The sequence below is a fragment of the Rhyacophila brunnea genome, unplaced genomic scaffold, assembly GCF_057557595.1.
Source record: "Rhyacophila brunnea isolate RB1 unplaced genomic scaffold, BYU_Rbru_1.0 scaffold_7, whole genome shotgun sequence".
In the NCBI taxonomy this organism is placed as follows: domain Eukaryota; kingdom Metazoa; phylum Arthropoda; class Insecta; order Trichoptera; family Rhyacophilidae; genus Rhyacophila; species Rhyacophila brunnea.
In genome coordinates, this window is record NW_028233339.1 from 11,678,898 (window position 1) to 11,696,728 (window position 17,831).

General features: G+C 30.4%; 2 protein-coding genes across 5 annotated transcripts in view; one reads left to right on the plus strand and one right to left on the minus strand.

Annotated features, from left to right (window-relative positions):
- Window positions 1–17,831, plus strand: part of LOC147064476 (glycine receptor subunit alpha-2-like) — a 180,026-nt gene that overhangs the window by 103,906 nt on the left and 58,289 nt on the right. The gene's annotated exons all lie outside the window — the stretch shown is intronic.
- On the minus strand, window positions 794–10,467 carry LOC147064477 (15-hydroxyprostaglandin dehydrogenase [NAD(+)]-like). Its single transcript, XM_085957606.1, has 5 exons — window positions 10,348–10,467; window positions 5,539–5,766; window positions 4,865–5,038; window positions 2,882–3,036; window positions 794–929 (listed from the first exon to the last, which is right to left on the minus strand). Exons 1-5 carry the CDS (start codon window positions 10,465–10,467, stop codon window positions 794–796), a joined length of 813 nt encoding a protein of 270 aa, XP_085813732.1.

Genomic DNA, 17,831 nt, shown 5'->3' on the forward strand with positions numbered 1-17,831 from the left:
GAAAGATGTACTTATAATGCGCATTCCGATAAACGACAGTGAACTTCAGTCTTACAGTGGTACCCAAATATCATTAAACGGCCACAGTCTCATCCTAAAATCAGCTGAGCATCGAACTGATTAACTTAGGTGGGAATGCGTGAGTGATAAAATTTGAAATACTGAGAGAATTAGAAAAAAGCTATAATAGGCTTTCATCCAACAGTCAATCGACTACAGCTAATAGTAATATTGCCATTATCAATTTTTTTTATTTAAAAATCAAACAATTGATAAATTATCAATGCATCAAAAAGACGTACCGTATCATACGTAATTATAAATAATCTTTACATATATATTATGATAAAGATATAATAATCATAAAGAAATGCTATTTAACACCCATATTATTACATTCTTATTCGTATTCAATCGGTTTTGAACATGCTTAACGATTATTATTAAAAACAACACAATGTGTTCATATTGGAACTATAATGCATTATGTCCATAATTTACATTTAATTTTAAATTAAATATGCCAAAGTATTTTCCGTAAAATACAATTTTAAACCGAATTAATTATTCCATATTATATAAATTCAGTCGCATATTAAATCCATATTATTTTTTTTCAATAATGGTTATAATTATGTCGCCATGTATTATTAAAACCCCAGTAACAGAATTCTGAAAATATACAGAAAAATCCTTCTTTTTTTTTAAACGTCTCATATTGCAGAACTGGGTTTGGACATAGTGCAATTTCATTCAATATGGCGACGTTTATTTAAAATGTGGTAACTTCATTCTATTGTACTCTTTGCATTTCATTTAGGGTTGGTACGATTACTTCATAGATAGTTTTACCGGCGTCACTAACCCAAATTGAACCATTCTTTCCGTGAATCAGCATGTGTGTCGCTCCTTGGCCCACATTTTCTGGTCTAAAACAAAAACAACAATATTACAAACTATATTTTTTATTCAACGAATAATTCACAATATTTGAGAATGGAAAGTTTTTAATTGAATATCTATATTATATAGTTAATTCTAGTAAACATACTATGGACAACAATTTAGTAAGCTTGCGAGGCTATTCTAACATATCACTTAACGTCCAAAAAGAGCTACATGTGATAAATCACATGTATCACTTTGGACATTCAGGCATCGAATTATTACAATAAGTTAACCGTCTGAACCGTCAAAAAGTGCTATCTCTTAAGGAGGGACATGCTCAGCGTAGGTCAAAATGGAGCTTTTGTTCTATTTTTAAAGCATGATCCTGGACATACCTTAAACGTTCTATATAATTTTGAAGCCTTATTATCTTTTATATTTATTTTAAACATTTGATGACTGCATAAAATATTTTTATTACATAAAATAGTATTCTTTTAAACCTCTCGCTCTAATGTTTTGGAATATAGTCATATTTCAGTACATAAATGTGCATTGGTGTTAAGATTTTTTGCATTTATTTATTTTTAACCGCATTTATAAAACCATCAGTATTATTTATATCGACATTATTATAGTGATTTAAGATAAAAAATTATATTGATAATCTATGTGATCCCAAATTTGACAAGAATTAGGCATTTTATTATTCAAAAAATGGGCAAGTTTAACACATTTGAAGATAATTCCAAAGTTACTCATTATAAGCTATGTCTTTGACCATAATTGACCAAACTATAATTGAAGTAGGGAGTAAAATGATGTTAACGCGCGTGTTTGCGGGGAATGCCAAAAGATTTCGTATTTATGATGCGTATTTCAAAAAAAAACACTACCTTATTCTTAGGTCAATAATTATTATAAAGCAATCATTATTCGTAGGATGTTTATCACACTTGAATGTTCAAAGACATAGCTTATAATTAGTCTTCGCTGTGTTAACTTTTAGAGCGAGTAGGTACGTAAATTTTACATATTGAGATGCAAAATACGACTATTTTGAAAAATAATTACGTCACGAACGCCGTATTCTTGTTTTACTATGTGCTTCAATCGCAATGACATGACTAATAAAATTGTAGGTTATGTTGATATGTTTGATGTTTCAATACAAAATTTTGGGGTTCGGGTGGATATGCCAACATGAACATATCTGAATTTGACCGACATGTCTACCAACCTAAATTTTCGCCGTATTACGTATTTACCAATTATTGGAGATAACCGCCTTGTATATGGAATGCGTTCCGTGTTAATTTGAACCAATGAAAATAACGGAAACTTTTTAAAGTGCTAACTGTTAAGAATGGCTGCGCTGTATCTAAATGTGATACAATATATTAATTATATAGACTAATATTAATCGTTTCAAGAATAGTGTGGTGTTACCGCCAAAAGTTGGTAAGTCTCGAAATCATGTTATGGAGTAATAATTGCGATTTGAAGTTTGGCATGTCCTCTAAAATCAGGCATAATGCTAATTTATTTGTGCTTTATGTGCACGTTCCATATATCGGATGACCTTGATTTTTTTCCATCATACATAATTATATATCTATAGACACATAATCCGTTGTCAACTCTAAATACCTCAATTATGTACTTAAAAACTTTTGGCAGCAACTCCATGACTGTCCAATAGAATATATGTATGTAGTCGCGGGGTTACTGCCAAAAGTTGGTAAGTCTGGAAATCATGTTATGGAGTAATTGCAATTTGAAAGTTTTACATGCCATATAAAATTGGGCATTTTATGTGCATCTTCTATAATATTGGATGGCCTTGATTTTTTTTGTAGCATACATTATTATACATTTACACATAATCCGTTGTTAACTCTAAATACCTAAACTATCGACTTACCAACTTTTGGTAGTAAGCCCATGAGTTTGAAAATAATCAATGTAAACCGTTAAAAATACATTATCTTACTTTTGTGTTGATGTCATCGATACCTCTTTCAGCCACTCCTTTCCCATTTCATCGTTGAGCATTTTCTTAGAAGCGCCAGAAATTATTTTTGTGTATGTGATCCCTGGGCATAGCGTCATCATACGGACACCAGTTTTTGTGTGATGATAAGGCATCTAGAATTCACAACCACATGATTTATACAATATTTACCAACGTATTTCATGGTTTGTAATTTGCACTGTCAATAAAAAAGCTTAACTCAAAATAATCTTTTTTTTAGATTATTTATAGATTAATTTGAAACGCACGATGTACGAGTCCTGTTTTCGGATTTTGGATCTAGAAAATTATTCACATTGGGGCTTAGATCCAGAATATGGCGTGTCCAGAAACTTTTACGTATGCAGTTCGCCGTATCCACATTTCTCCGTGAAATGTTGTATCGGAAATATACGGCCGTATATTAAAAACGGTCCAACCTCGTTGGGTCGTCATAAAATTCATGTCTAAATAAAACACGGTTCTTGTCGGTTTACACTTTACAGGAAGGCAGCAGCAAACCAATTTTGATAATAACCGATACACTGGATCAGCTATGGAAATTGAATTAATTAAAATATTGAATCTAATAAAATTGGAGACCGTATGGTATACGGTCATCTCTTTCCGATGAAAAAGCTCACGGCAAACTGTACCACGGTGAAATGTTTTACGTACGATTTACATGTAAGCGAATATGGACCCAAAAGATTGAACAAGTGGCTAATATCGATTTTTCTTGTGATTTTCTGAGGAATGAACATGGTAAAAAAACCCATATAAAATAACAAATTATCTGATAACATAAAAATTTGTTCCTATAAAAACAGTATAATTTATAATTTGATATTTTTTGATGATTTTTTACATAGTTTATAACTAATTTTCTTTTCTGATATTTTTTGTGAAGAGTCATTATAGCTTATAGAAATAGCACGACACCCCTTACGTATAAGATCGAAAGTGCAAAATGGTAAGTTTTCATGACAATATTAATGACACTACAAAATGCTGAAATTGTAAATTTTTAGTTATGCCTATAAAATATTTATTGAATTTTTGTTTTTTTTTCGATATCATCGTTTTATTATCTTTAAAATTATTGAATAAAGACAATCAAGTCAAAATATACAAAAACGCAGTTACGACCATTTACGAAGGAGGTGTCGACTGCAGTACAATAATTATTATTGTTTCAAGCAACATGATTATAAAATACTTTTATTTTGTTTAAATATTCCAAGAAAAGGAACATAAGAATTAATAATGTTACTAACATAACATAATGTAATTTTTGGAAAAAAAATATTGGAAGAAATTAATACTAACTCTGTACTATCAGACTATTGAATTTACTTGAATTTGAGCTACCTTTAATTTGAACAATATGCTCAGGTATTTAAATTTGAAAGGTTAAATAACCACCCTTGCCTTGAGATTACGCAATTTGGTCTTATTAATTGGAATATCGTAATTCATTGTGTTGTCAGCCGGAATTCTAGCATTGATAAAGACCCAAATCGCAAGATTCACCTACGAACCAAGAGCACATTTCGACTGCTTATTCTGCAAACGAGCTAACTGCACTTTGACCAAAAATGAGATTTTAATGGCATTTTGTTATAAAGCATGTTTTCTATGCTCACTCAAAATTAAATTTAATTTACCTGTAAATGGAGCAACTCCGCTCTTTAAATCAAGTTTCTTCATAAAAGGGAAGCTAAAATAGTATATTAATTATTCATAGTGCAGCTCTTGTACAGCATTTGTAAAAAAATAATTCGAAGTGAATATTTGGAAATGGTTAATTCCGCTCGATAGTTCATTTTTTTTAGTTTTTTCTCCTTCAGATAAAGCAGTCGATTTGTATTTATATGATATACTTTTAATGGAAAAAATGTTCTATCATATTTTGTAAACTCTATGTGTGTGAATAATTAAATATTGTAAACAGGTACTTACAGCAAATGATCTAGTCAATCCTATTATAGCATTTGAAGATGCAGTGTAGATCGGTGAACCAGCAGATGGTGAAAGTCCTGACAAAGATGACACGTTGATAATAGTTCCACCGGTACCTCCTTCTGATTTACTCATGTATTTCATTCCTAATATGGTTCCGCGTACTGTTCCATTCTAAAATTAAAATAATGAACTTGAATAACTTTAATAGAGGGCTACAATCAAGAACTATTTTTTTTAATGTTCTTTAATTTCTTTTATTGTGTTAACTGTCAATTCATGATGGAACTGCATTGTATTATTGAATAATTAATCCACTGCTTCTTTTGACAGTGTGTGATCATTTTTTTTTACTCATTATTGAGCATGTTTGCGTGTGTATATCAGTCTTGTCATTGCTCATCCATATTTTACCTGATAGTAAAGCTTTCACTAAACTATAAAGCAAAAAAATATGTACAATAATTTTCTGTGAGAATTATTTTAAATTAGACACCATTGCGTCGATTGCATTTATTAGTAGTAGTATTTAAGAATAATGACGAATTATTTTTATATCAATAAGATCTCAATTATACAAAAATGTTACTTAATTTGTAAACACAACGTCGTACTGGACAACATCCACAAAGAATAATTATTAATAGGTTATATTGTCTGTTATATAAACTTACGAAATTGACTAGAATTTCTTTCTCCCATTCGGAGTCGTTCAATATCCCGGCATTATTGATAACTATGTGTAAGCTGTTGAATTGTTCCATAACAGCAGTGAAGGCGTTCTCAAGCTCGTTTGCTATTGACACATCGCATCTGACAAACATTAAACGTTCTTTCCCGAACTCAGTAACGAGGCGTCTGCAAGCATCTTGTGCAACAAATTTGTCGATTACAGCAACTTTCTGAAAATTTTAAATAGTATTTTTTAACTATGAATAAATACATTAATACATAATTCTAATTATTTTCAACTAGATAAAATCAATTAAAGGCAACTGCTACTTTTCATTAATTATTTAAGATGTAATTCCTAACTTGAAACATAATAAATAATTTAATTAACTATTTTTTTTATTCAACGAATAATTCACAATATTTAATAATGTAACATTATTTTTATTGCACATACATTATTTTGAAAACCAGAAAATATATAATCAATAGAAAAAATATTTTTTTAAAGAAATACGGCACCCAGCAGGAATCGAACGTGCGTCTCTCGGGATTCGCGCCCATGCACATCGACCACATCCTATCTAATTGCGACAAATTTAAACTAATAACTCTTACTAATCTTACAATACTCCCTCAACCGCTTTCCAAATTGACTTACTATTGGCAATCGGCTTTTGTATTTTTAATCAAAGTAGGTATTAATTACTTTAATTACTAACCGACATCACAAAGCCCGAGAGCTGCAGGTTCAATTCCTGCTGGGTGTCGTATTTCTTTCAAAAAATATTTGTTTCTATTGGTTATATAATATTTTCTCAGAAGTGTTTTCCAAATTATGTATGTTCAATTAATATAATAATAAATAATGTTTAGGGTAATTGTCTACTTTTCATAACATTTTGATATGCTTAATAATCATTCTTTATTATTTAAAACACACCAAATTATATAGGTATCTCTAATTTACGTAATTTAATTATGTAAATTTGTTAGTCATGATGTATATAATAATTGCTTATTTTAATCATTATTATTAAGTGAATAATAATGATGGCTCTCATAGCCCAGTGCGGCTTTGGGTTTTATTCCTGGTTTGGCACATTACATTTATTATATATGATTTTCTGAAATTCTGAAGTTTTCTATAATTATTTCACTGCTGCTACTAACTACACTACGTTGATTGGGCACCATGGCCATAGTGTTAAAAAAAGATTAGAGGAATACTGGCAATAATTGACATTTAGATTATATATTATGAAGGATATTAATATATTTCGATTATCAGTGTCTGTCTATAAGCAAGCGAGCTTAGCAAGAATTGAAAGTTAATACTGTTACACTGAAACGTTTTTCGGATTTACATAATTACATAAATAAATTCGGATCTCATTGAAGATTGAAATCAATCTCTTTATGGATACTTCTCAAAGTTTCTAAACCTTGCGAATAGTATGCCTATGACCTCGACTACTGTCGATAATAATAAATTAGTTTCCATTTTGTAGTTCCGTAAGCATTATTGAGTTAGATAATTTAAATAATTTTCATTGTCTGACAAATATTTGGTTAGAAAGTTATTCACTAATTAATTTATGCACTGGGCAACTTTTGTGATAGTCCTAAAATTATGCAGTACATTTATATGCATAATTATTTACCATTTTTATGACATATCATGTGCAATTATGACCTAATTTTCGAAAATATGAATTTTCCTGTTTTTTTCATCCAATACCTAATTTAATTAATATTCTACTGACGTATATTTAATGTACATATATTATTTTTTCAAAGCATCCACTTCGGATTAGGTATGTTATTTTTTTAACAAACTTATCGCTATTATCGTGATTTAATGCAGTTTAAAAGCTGGCAAATTTTCCTTCGTAGATACCAAGGCGTAATGGCTGACCAGTCCAACTGACGGTCGGATCAACTTAATATGCTCCCAGGGGACACTCCCAGACGATGTTCTTATATTCAAATTTGTGTATTTTTACATACAGTGAATATTACAAATGATAAATTTAAGACGTTCACAGCATGACATTTAAAAGCAAAAAAAATGCAGCATCACAAAAAATGTATAAAAAGGAAATAGGCACAAGAATTATTATAAAAAATAAAAACATGGAAGCACACTGAATAAGCTAATTGGACCGTTTGTAAAAATGTATAAAACAACGCCCATCTCAGATAAGTGGAATATATCAACATCACCCTCCTAATTGCCATCACCAATGGTAGGTTAGTTCTACCTACTACTGATTCTCCCGATTTATAAGATAGTTATCAGAGACACACAAGTCAATACTACAAACAATAGCAGAGTTCTCATTTATACCACGTATAAGTCGAAAAAAAATACGTGGCCAAATATTGATATCTTCTAGCATTGGCATCCTGCAATTCACTACATAAGCAAGTGGGAGATTCTATTAGGTATAACTACCATATCCGGTTAATAACTGAGAACTCCAATGGTCAGTCAATAGTTATTATCTGCATGCGCCACTTTATGTTTGAAAAAAAAACAAATATGTTTGTCTTCACTTAGCATTCACCTGCCATCATTGTATAGTCAGCATTAATACAAATAGCGTTAATATAATATATACCCAAATATAACCTAACTCATGTACTTTATAATAACACACAAAGATATTATGCAATATCGCATTGAGATGAGCATTTGTTTTATTTCTTTTTGTATAACAATTCAATACGCCTACCATACCAACGTATATTATAAAGTATGAACCGAAAAATACACATATCTATTAATTTTACCAGATCCTACGTTTTGTCATTGATCTTATTAGATAACTAAATAGGTAGCTTTATATTCTCTAAGCAAAAACTAAATTTATTTATTGTAAATATAAATTGTATGAATGTTTTAAATATTTTGATTACATGTCATATTTGATTATTAAATTTGACCATCAGTAAAATAATATATTTAATTTTTTTTAATAACATTTTTATTGGCTCGTATTCTTATTTATCTGGTGGTTGTTTATCCAGTACAAATTTTGCAATCGATTTTCAACTAACTTCCCGACTAGCTTAACATTTGAAACTTTTAGAATATATCAGCATTCTTTTAATACTTTTAACCATCTTTAAGTAGAATTGAATTCATTTTCAATTAATTCTGTTTTGTATGAAAAGTTATTTCGGAAGAAATCCGTAATCCAATCCACTATTATTGGTTCCTAAGTGGGTGGTCCTAGCAACTAAATTATTAATAATATATACGTGCGTTACTATGGGCATCAAAATGACATTTCAGTATTCTATATTTGTTTGTTGCAAAATAGCAAAAAAATGATTTAGTGAACCATACAATTTTAGTGCTTTACGTGACCTCTTTCATTTTGGCATATGTAAACTATTAAAAGATTTATTTAATGGTTAGTTTTATGTGATGTAGTGTATTGATTTATATTCACTTTATTTTCTCGGCTTACAGGAATAGATGAAAAAAAAGTATTTCTCGTATCACAAAATTACCAAGATCAGATTATTATAACAAAGAATCATATATTATGCCAAACTACAATGTTCCTGAAATAAATTTAAAGACGTAAACATATTTTGAATTAATTCAATCAGCGCTCAAAATGGAAAAACCGAAAATATTTACATAGATAATATACTATAAATATTATATAAATACATAGTTATCCAATTGTATATTGTGTATTTTATAAAAGTAGATGTGTTAGATTTTTTCGTTATATCGCACCCTCGCAACTTAACCGCCACAAGTCCAAATTTACGTGTTTTGAGTTAATTACTACGTTTCATTGTCTATCGTTCATAGTATATGTACCGGAAATTTCATATCTTTAAGTCATCAAATTCAAGTCAAAACTTCATTCAATAACTAAACATATTTCAAAAACACAGTACAAAAATGCGAAAGGTAAAAACTTCAAAGCTGATTTTCTCTGTTCTACGGTTTTGGATTGTGGCAGTTTAGTTGCGATGGTGCGATATATCGTATTTAGCTCAAGTGGTCAAATTAATTTTTCATTGAGACAGAGCGATAATTTTCGGAATGGCTTCCGGTGCGCTCTGGTCAATTTCGAGCCATGAATGTATCAACTTAAGAAAGGAAAAAGGGCATAACCCTCGGTTTGTTCAAAAATAAGTTTTATTGAATAATAACGTTGTACACGACTAAATACACATTGTGTCCTAAATGATGTTAGCTGCAAACGCTGATTTATTATCTTAATTTAGCTGGCATTTTTTTAAGAAAGAAGGAAGTGAAGTAGGAAAAACGACTTAATCATATTCGTTGGCTTTTCTTTAATTAACTCAAATTAATTAATATCAGATTAGGAATAAATTATCATGCACTTCTAGGTTATGTCTAATTATTTGTATTTTAACTTTGACCGAAAGCAATAACAAAAACTATTTCTTTTATTCAACGAATAATTCAGAAGATTTAAGAATGTACCACTCTAATTATTGAACATACATAATTTTGAAAAACACTTTCTGAGAAAATATATTATAACCAATAGAAAAAATCTTTTTGAAAAAAATAAGCCACCCCGGCAAGGAATCGAACCCTGCATCTCTTGGATTTACGCGCCGTCCGTCGCATTTACTTCTATGCTACGCAGTGACATACTAATTGCGACAAATTTTAACTATTGGCGTTTTTAATACCTGCCCATCAACGTTTTTGTGCCTCTTCTTAAATTTGATATGTGTGAATTACGCCTTTTTTTCCTTTCTACAGTCAATATGTAAATATTTATTTAAAAAAAATGGTAATAATTTACCTCGATACCATATTTCAGAAGTTCCTTAACACAGTGTAACCCGATGCCGGTCGCACCCCCCGTTACTAATGCAAATTTTCCATTAAATTCCCCGGTACTATCATCATTATAGAGTGACATTATGACGAATTCAGAATAGCAAACTAAACACTACCACAGCTCTGTATGCGTCTAAAGTGAACTAAATAAAGCGGTGTACGTGTACGCCATTTTATATTTAAAGTCATTGAAATTTTAATGCGTTAAATATTTAATAAGTCCCCGTGATTAACATTTGACATGGGAGTATATTTTGTCGTAACACACCGAACAAATGTACATAGGATGTGCTCCCCGATTTGCGGGCATCGTTAATGTATTTGTTAACTATTATTTTTTATCCAAAAAATAGTATGTAAAATATTTTTTTAATAGTCACTTCGTTAAAGTTAACATCGTGGCTAAATAATCTGATAGCTTGCTGTCATTTACTTAACTTTCATAGCATCATTGTCGTAATATAAAATAGCGAATGACAATATTGAATAGCTACTTGTTATCCGGCCAACATGTTCATATGGCGGAGAACTACAGGGGCCCCATGTTAGAATTTGCTAGTGCAAGCCGCCCGGTCGACATGACGTCATATGACATCATTGTGACGTACTACCGGAGTGATAATAGCATTCGAGAAAATAACGCTGGTCAGACAGTGGCGTTATTCATTGTCACCATACACATATAGGTGTTTCATCATAATAATATCTATGGTAAGCACTGTGTGCTGGGCGGCATGCCTCGAGCGTGTATTGGCTGACGTCACAATTACGTCATGTCGTCGGCTGACACACGAGTCGATAGTTAGGAAATCGCGGTGCAGGATGCAAACCACATCCTCTGGGAATGACCGAGAATGTGCTCCGAGAGGGATGAGATGCTTAAGTTGGTCCAACCAGCAGCCGGAAATATACGGCTGTATATTAAAGACCGTCCAACCTCTTTGTATCGTACAGTACTGACATAAAATTCATGTCTAAATAAAACACGGTTCTTGTTGGTTTACAGTTAACAGGAAGCTAGCAGCAAACAAATTTTGAAAATGGCCGATATATTGGATTATTATTGTTAGGTTTTCATTCTTGTATTCACGACTTTTGCCAAAATCAGCTATGAAAATTGAATTAATGTTACATTGTTTGCTATTGTTTTATAAAATATATCCCTTTACAACATACGTAACAAGTCTTGGGTTTTCTCATGAGATATGGTCAGCAGATAACAGGACAACGCATGACTTAGGATTCGTACGTGACGTTATGATTTTTTTAAATTTTATCTAGGGTTTTAATTTGATTATTAAATTCAGAAATATATCCATGGGGCATATTTTAATCCGCGTATATTTACACTGTAATTATAAATTTGTTTTACTTGTCCACAGTAAAGTTGTATATATTTTCTCATGCTCATTCTCTATGATTCTCCATCATCACCATTCCACCGTGACATTTTCTAGGCAAAATATATACCTTAGTTTAAACAATAATAATGTTGGGATTTCTTGACTTGCTTTTTTTTCTTTCATGGAATAAATCTTCCATTTTCTTATTCACCTTTATATTCGTTAAATATTTAGAAAGGTTTAGGTATATACATATTTTGTTCCCGGTCATATATTATATAAAAAAATAATATATTCTGGTATATGGTTTAAAATTATAAGAATATGTCCAAAATTTTTTCGCCTCATTTAAGAAAGTAATAATAAAAAAGTAATTTTAAATTAATATACTTAAGGGAGAGAGACATGCCAGCAGAGAACCTAGCGGAAAATTCGAAGCTTGCAATTTGAGATTTTTTTTTGATAATTTACAATTTCAACTGTATTAATTAATTAATATGTATCTGAAAACATTAAAAAGATTTTTTTTTAATTTAAAGATAAAAAATGCAATAAAATGTGAATTCGTTGCAGGGTTACATCTTATTATTACATTATATTTTATGGTCATATTTATTTTTAAAATTTAGTTTATTAAGTTTTTATTTTTTTGTCGTTTAGATTTTTGACTAATTAATCGTTTTAATATTTTTTATATTTATTTTAAAAAACATCGATTTAATTAATAATATAAATGTGTATTCCTTGAAATCCTTTTTATTTACATGAAAGTTTTTTTAGGTATGGTCCCAATATTGAAGCTCGATTTGATATAAATAAAAAAAATCAAGTTATACACATTTATATTTTTATAAAAATTGATGTTTTTTAAAAAAAATATAAAAAATATTAAAACGATGAATTAGTAACTCTTACTTTAACTATTAGGTTCTCTGCTGGCGTGCCTCTCCCCCTTAACTAACTATGTCTTATTATTCTTGTCCATAAATAGAGCTTCTAATTTTATAAAAAAATCGTGTTTTTTACCATATTATTAATTATTATTCCTTTATAGAAAATCATATTACGGGCCTCCATACGATAGAGGTTGAATTATCAGATTTTTTACGAAAAACGGACGTTAGAGACCTGCTCAACTACAGTCCACACTTCTGGTTCGAAACATACGAGTATATTAAAAAATAACATGTAATTCTTTGTCATTTCCGGGATTCGAACCCGGGACCCACGACATCATGGGCTGATATGTTGCCGCTCGGCCATCGTTGGCGTGTTAAATGAAATAAATTATATTTTTATTAGTCGGCATAAATTGTTTATTTTAATTAATGGTAATAATTAGTTACTGCAATCTGAAAATACAATTATTTGAACACACCTGCTATTTAGGTAACCTGTGTGTATTTCAATATAGGTCAGCAGTAAAAAAAATATAACAGGGTGATTGAAAATTTTATGCAAAGATTCGGAGAAAGTATATTTTAAAATTTACAAATTACAATTAATTTAATTTACTTCTCTTTACTAATTATAGACGTATTATAACACTATTTTTAACTTGAATAATTATAATGTTACATTATTAAGTCTTGTGAATTCCTCGAAGAATAATAAAAATATATTGTTTACTAATTAAAGACTTATTATAACACTATCTTTAACTTTCATAATTAGAATGTTACATTCTTAAATCTTTGGAATTACTCGTTGAATAAAAAAAATATTTTTTATTAATTAAAGACGTATAATAACACGATCTGTAACTTTCAAAATTAGAATATTACATTCTTAAATCTTGTGACTTACTCTTTGAATAGTAAAAATATTTTTTACCAATTAAAAATTAAAGATGTATTATAACACTTTCTTTAACTTTTATAATTAGAATGTTACCTTCTTAAATCTTGTGAATTACTCATTAAATAAAAATAAAAAAATTTACCAAAGACCTAAGTATTATAACACTATGTTTAACTTTCATAATAAAAATGTTACACTCTTAAATCTTGTGAATTACTCGTTGAATAATAAAAATATATTTTACTAATTAAAGACGTATTATAACACTACCTTTAACTTCAATTATTAGAATGTTACATTCTTAAATCTTGTGAATTACTCGTTGAATAAAAAAAATATATTTTACTAATTAAAGACGTATTATAACACTATCTTCAACTTTTAAATGTATAGTGGCGCATTACCAATTAGCTGTTAATTGAATAGAAAAAATATCACTCTGCTGTATGAAGGCCTTTCTTACCCGGTTCTAGTCTTTTCGAGACACTGGTTTGACACAGATTACATCGATCCAGTAGCCTTTTTATAATCATTTATATTATATACACCGACAGGGTATCTAACATCTAAAACAAAGCATAGGAAATGCTTACAATTAACATCAATTTTGACAGAGGCCAATACAAAGCTTGGTCCGTTACGCAATTAAAATATTATTTTTAATTAAAGATTTTGACGTGTTTTTTTAGTTTCAAACATGCTTGACGATAATTTTCGTGAAGATATCTTTTAGTGGCCCTATTAATTTGTAAGTCATATGATTAACTACTGAATACTCAAGTATGTATACTTAAATGTCGTAATGTGGATTAAAATATAAAAATGGAAAAAAACCTGACTTAGACTGAACTATTTTTATTACTCCTTCGTAGATAGATGAGTGACATAGGTAAAATGGTAAATCACCATTTTTTTATCGTGAACGATAGGCATCCAGAGAGTGAAAGTTGCATTTGCTTTACTGACCTAATAGTTGTTAGCCATTCGCCAGAACCATTTCGTCCGTGCTCTAAATACTTATTGAAAAACAACTTGTGGATTTTGCCAGCCACGAATAATCTACCAGTACCTACTCCACCGTGGGTGAGTAACATAAACAATGATCATTATAATATATAATATCAGTTTCTAAGAACTAATTATTTATATATAAAATACTTCGGTAAAATTATTTAGTTATTATAATGTTCTTAACTAACAACTTTCGATTTGATTGATGAATTAAGTATCGGAACTAGTTTTGTTCACTGGTACGGATGTTGTCGACTAATTATTTTTAGATAACACTCTTAATTATTGATCTTAAGATTGTGTTTTATAAAAATATGTACTTATAAAATAATCCTCTTTCTTTTTCTGACTATAAAAACCTGTGTGTCCATTCCATTCTGGTATGTCCAAAACTACTTAATGATCAGCCAATGGTAATTTTAATTTTAACTATTACTAAAGATTTAAGAATGAGAAAATTCTAATTATTGGAGTGGTAATTGGTAAATCTTGGAGTGATCTGTGACGTCGGTTAGTAACTACTTTGATTTCAAATACTAAATCCGATCGCCAATAGTAACTAAATTTGGAAAGCGCTTCAGAGAGTATTAAGAGCCATTAGTTAAAATCTGTCGCAATTGAATATGATGCCTATAGCATAGAGGTATATCTGCATGGGCGCGAAATCCGAGAGGTGAAGGTTGGATTTCTGCTGGGTGTCTTTTCAAAAAAGATTTTTTCTAATAATTATAATATATTTTCTCAGAAGTGTTTTCAAAATTATGTATGTTCCAAGGCCTGAACAAAAACGATGCATAAGTACGAGTGAGAAAGTATTCGGCACCCTTATAATCTCTGCGACATGCGCTAGAGTAAAATAAAAGTTTTACAGATGTGGGAGATGGTTTTCTACGGTGTTGCCGCCAAATCTTACTTTATTGCTTAACTAAGCGTCGATAACCGTGTTGCTAAAATTGCTATTTTTTGTGTTAAACATAAAGTCAGTGGTAAATATTTTTAGTTAATTAAGTAGAAAAGATGGTTCTTTGTGTTGTATTAAAATGTGGTAGCTGTACTGATAAGCAAGAAGATGGTATTACATTTCATAGGTAAGTTGATACATGTTCGTGATAATTTATTTATATATTATTATGTATTTTAACATCAAGTGACCTAGTGTTTCTTTAAAATAACTTAAATTATGGATATCATTACCTAATGGTTGCATTCTGACCGGTTAAAAATACTATAAAACGTAAAAAAATAGAAAATTATATTTTAATTCTGAGCGTCTAGTGAAAGCACTTTGGGCGAGCACTAGCAAAATGGTCTATGGTCTCGAGCATTTGTAGATGAATGCGTTCGCTCGCCCACAAACCAAACGCACGGCACGCAGCTTCATTTAGCAATGTAATGGGTGGACGTCTAGATGTATCTATAGTCTAAGGTATGTTCGCTAATTTTAACGTTGTCTATATTTCTTCTACCATGTTCGATCCTAATAGGATCCTATGGGCCTCCACAGAGTAGAGGTTTGTATTAACAGATTTTGTTTTTACGAGAAATGGATGTCAGCCACTTGCTCAACCTATTAGGTCCATACCCTGACTCACACACATATTGAAAAACAATATGTGTACTTGCCAGACCCAGGATTCGAACCTGGGACCTACGGCATGATAGTCCAACGCTTATGCCGCGCAGCCTCCGTGGGCGTTCCGGTCTATATTTACTTCATAATTATATTTCCATCTAGGTTTCCATTTTTATTTCTGGGCCAGTTTCGCCTGCCAAACAAGACAAATTTTAATTATAGCTGTAACACTGACTCTTCAACTTCTTCGGCATTTTATCTTCTTTTTATTGAGATTTTATTATAATACCTCCTATATTGGCTGCCCGATACTACTCTTCATAGGAGCAATATTTGTGGTGTGGTGTGAGATTTTCTATAATAGAATAAAAGGTATAGTGGAAATTTTTAATTTACAATAATTAGTGTAACATTATTATTTTATGTCACTATTAATAACTAAATTGTAAATAAGTTTAGCTTATCCGCTAAACGTTATTCTCTTACACGTCTTTATGTTAATTCAATATTTTCCTCGAAAATCATACTTTCTTATAACCACCCCTAGAAGATAAGGTACGTTTTAATATTTTAATGTTCCCCGAAATTAATTCTACTTTTATCGTTGGCGAACAGCAATTGCCGGACTATATATGAAAAACACATTTTCGGACTGCGTGAATGCTCTCAATTTTTAATATAAAAGATTATCAGCACATAATCACGTGATGTGTACTATTTATTTATTCATTTAAGAAAATAAAACATTGTGTACATAACAAATCTAAATTCAAGATGTTCACAACATGACATTTACATTATAACAAATATTAACCTCACAAAAGTGAAGAAGAGAATATATAATAATAAAAAAACATAAGTACAATTTTATACAGAAAAATAAAATTTCGAATACAAAATACATAGCACGTCACTGAAAACGTCTATGTCTTTGGGAATCGCATTGACTAGTCTTCTCGTAGGCTATCGGTTCCTGATAGGCTTGAACAATCATGGCTGCGACCACGTAGATAATTGACAGGCGCATTTAAATTAAAACTCTTTAGGACACCAGCGGATCTATTCTACACACAAGAATGCTTTGGGACTACAGGGTAGGTTTGTATCGAAATATTAGCACGTATTGTAACAATTACAATAAGTTAGTTGTAGTTGTTACAATAATTGCTATGCTAAATTTTAGAGCGAGATAGACAGTTTTTTAGTGTTTTATTGTAATTATTACAAAAGGTGCTAATACTTCGATACAAACCTACCCTGATAGCTGCCGTAGCGGCAGAAAGCACTCTTGTGTATAGAAGAATAGATACGCTGGATTGTATATATTTCAAGTCTTTCACTATACGTGAAATAGACAGAACAGACGTCGCAACGTCAGTTTTAAAACATATGTATAGATACAATAGTGAAAATAATGTTGCTAAAAAAATATAACAAAAATATTTGAATAATTATTTCATGTTTGTATTATAATTTTTTTTAATGCACTTTGCATAAACCGCTGCGTACGTGCCATTTTGTTTATATAAATAGATTTGAAAATGTAACTTCAATGTGTTTCTGGTGACATGAAGTTTTAAAAGACAAATATGAGGATATAGCCCAGGTCACGCGGTGCCCCCTGACACTAAAAAACGTAACCCGAGTTGTAAAATAAGCTTAATATCACGTCACGTTCATTTCAGAACAATGACCAATAGAGTGGAATTGAATAAATGC

Excerpts from the sequence above, each read along its gene's own strand:
- LOC147064477 (XM_085957606.1), bottom strand. The coding sequence starts at position 10,467 with ATGTCACTCTATAATGATGATAGTACCGGGGAATTTAATGGAAAATTT. Across the intron at positions 3,037-4,864 it reads GATTGACTAGATCATTTGCT|ATGCCTTATCATCACACAAA; the intron begins GTAAGTACCTGT and ends TGTGAATTCTAG. Across the intron at positions 930-2,881 it reads TCGATGACATCAACACAAAA|ACCAGAAAATGTGGGCCAAG; the intron begins GTAAGATAATGT and ends TTTTTGTTTTAG.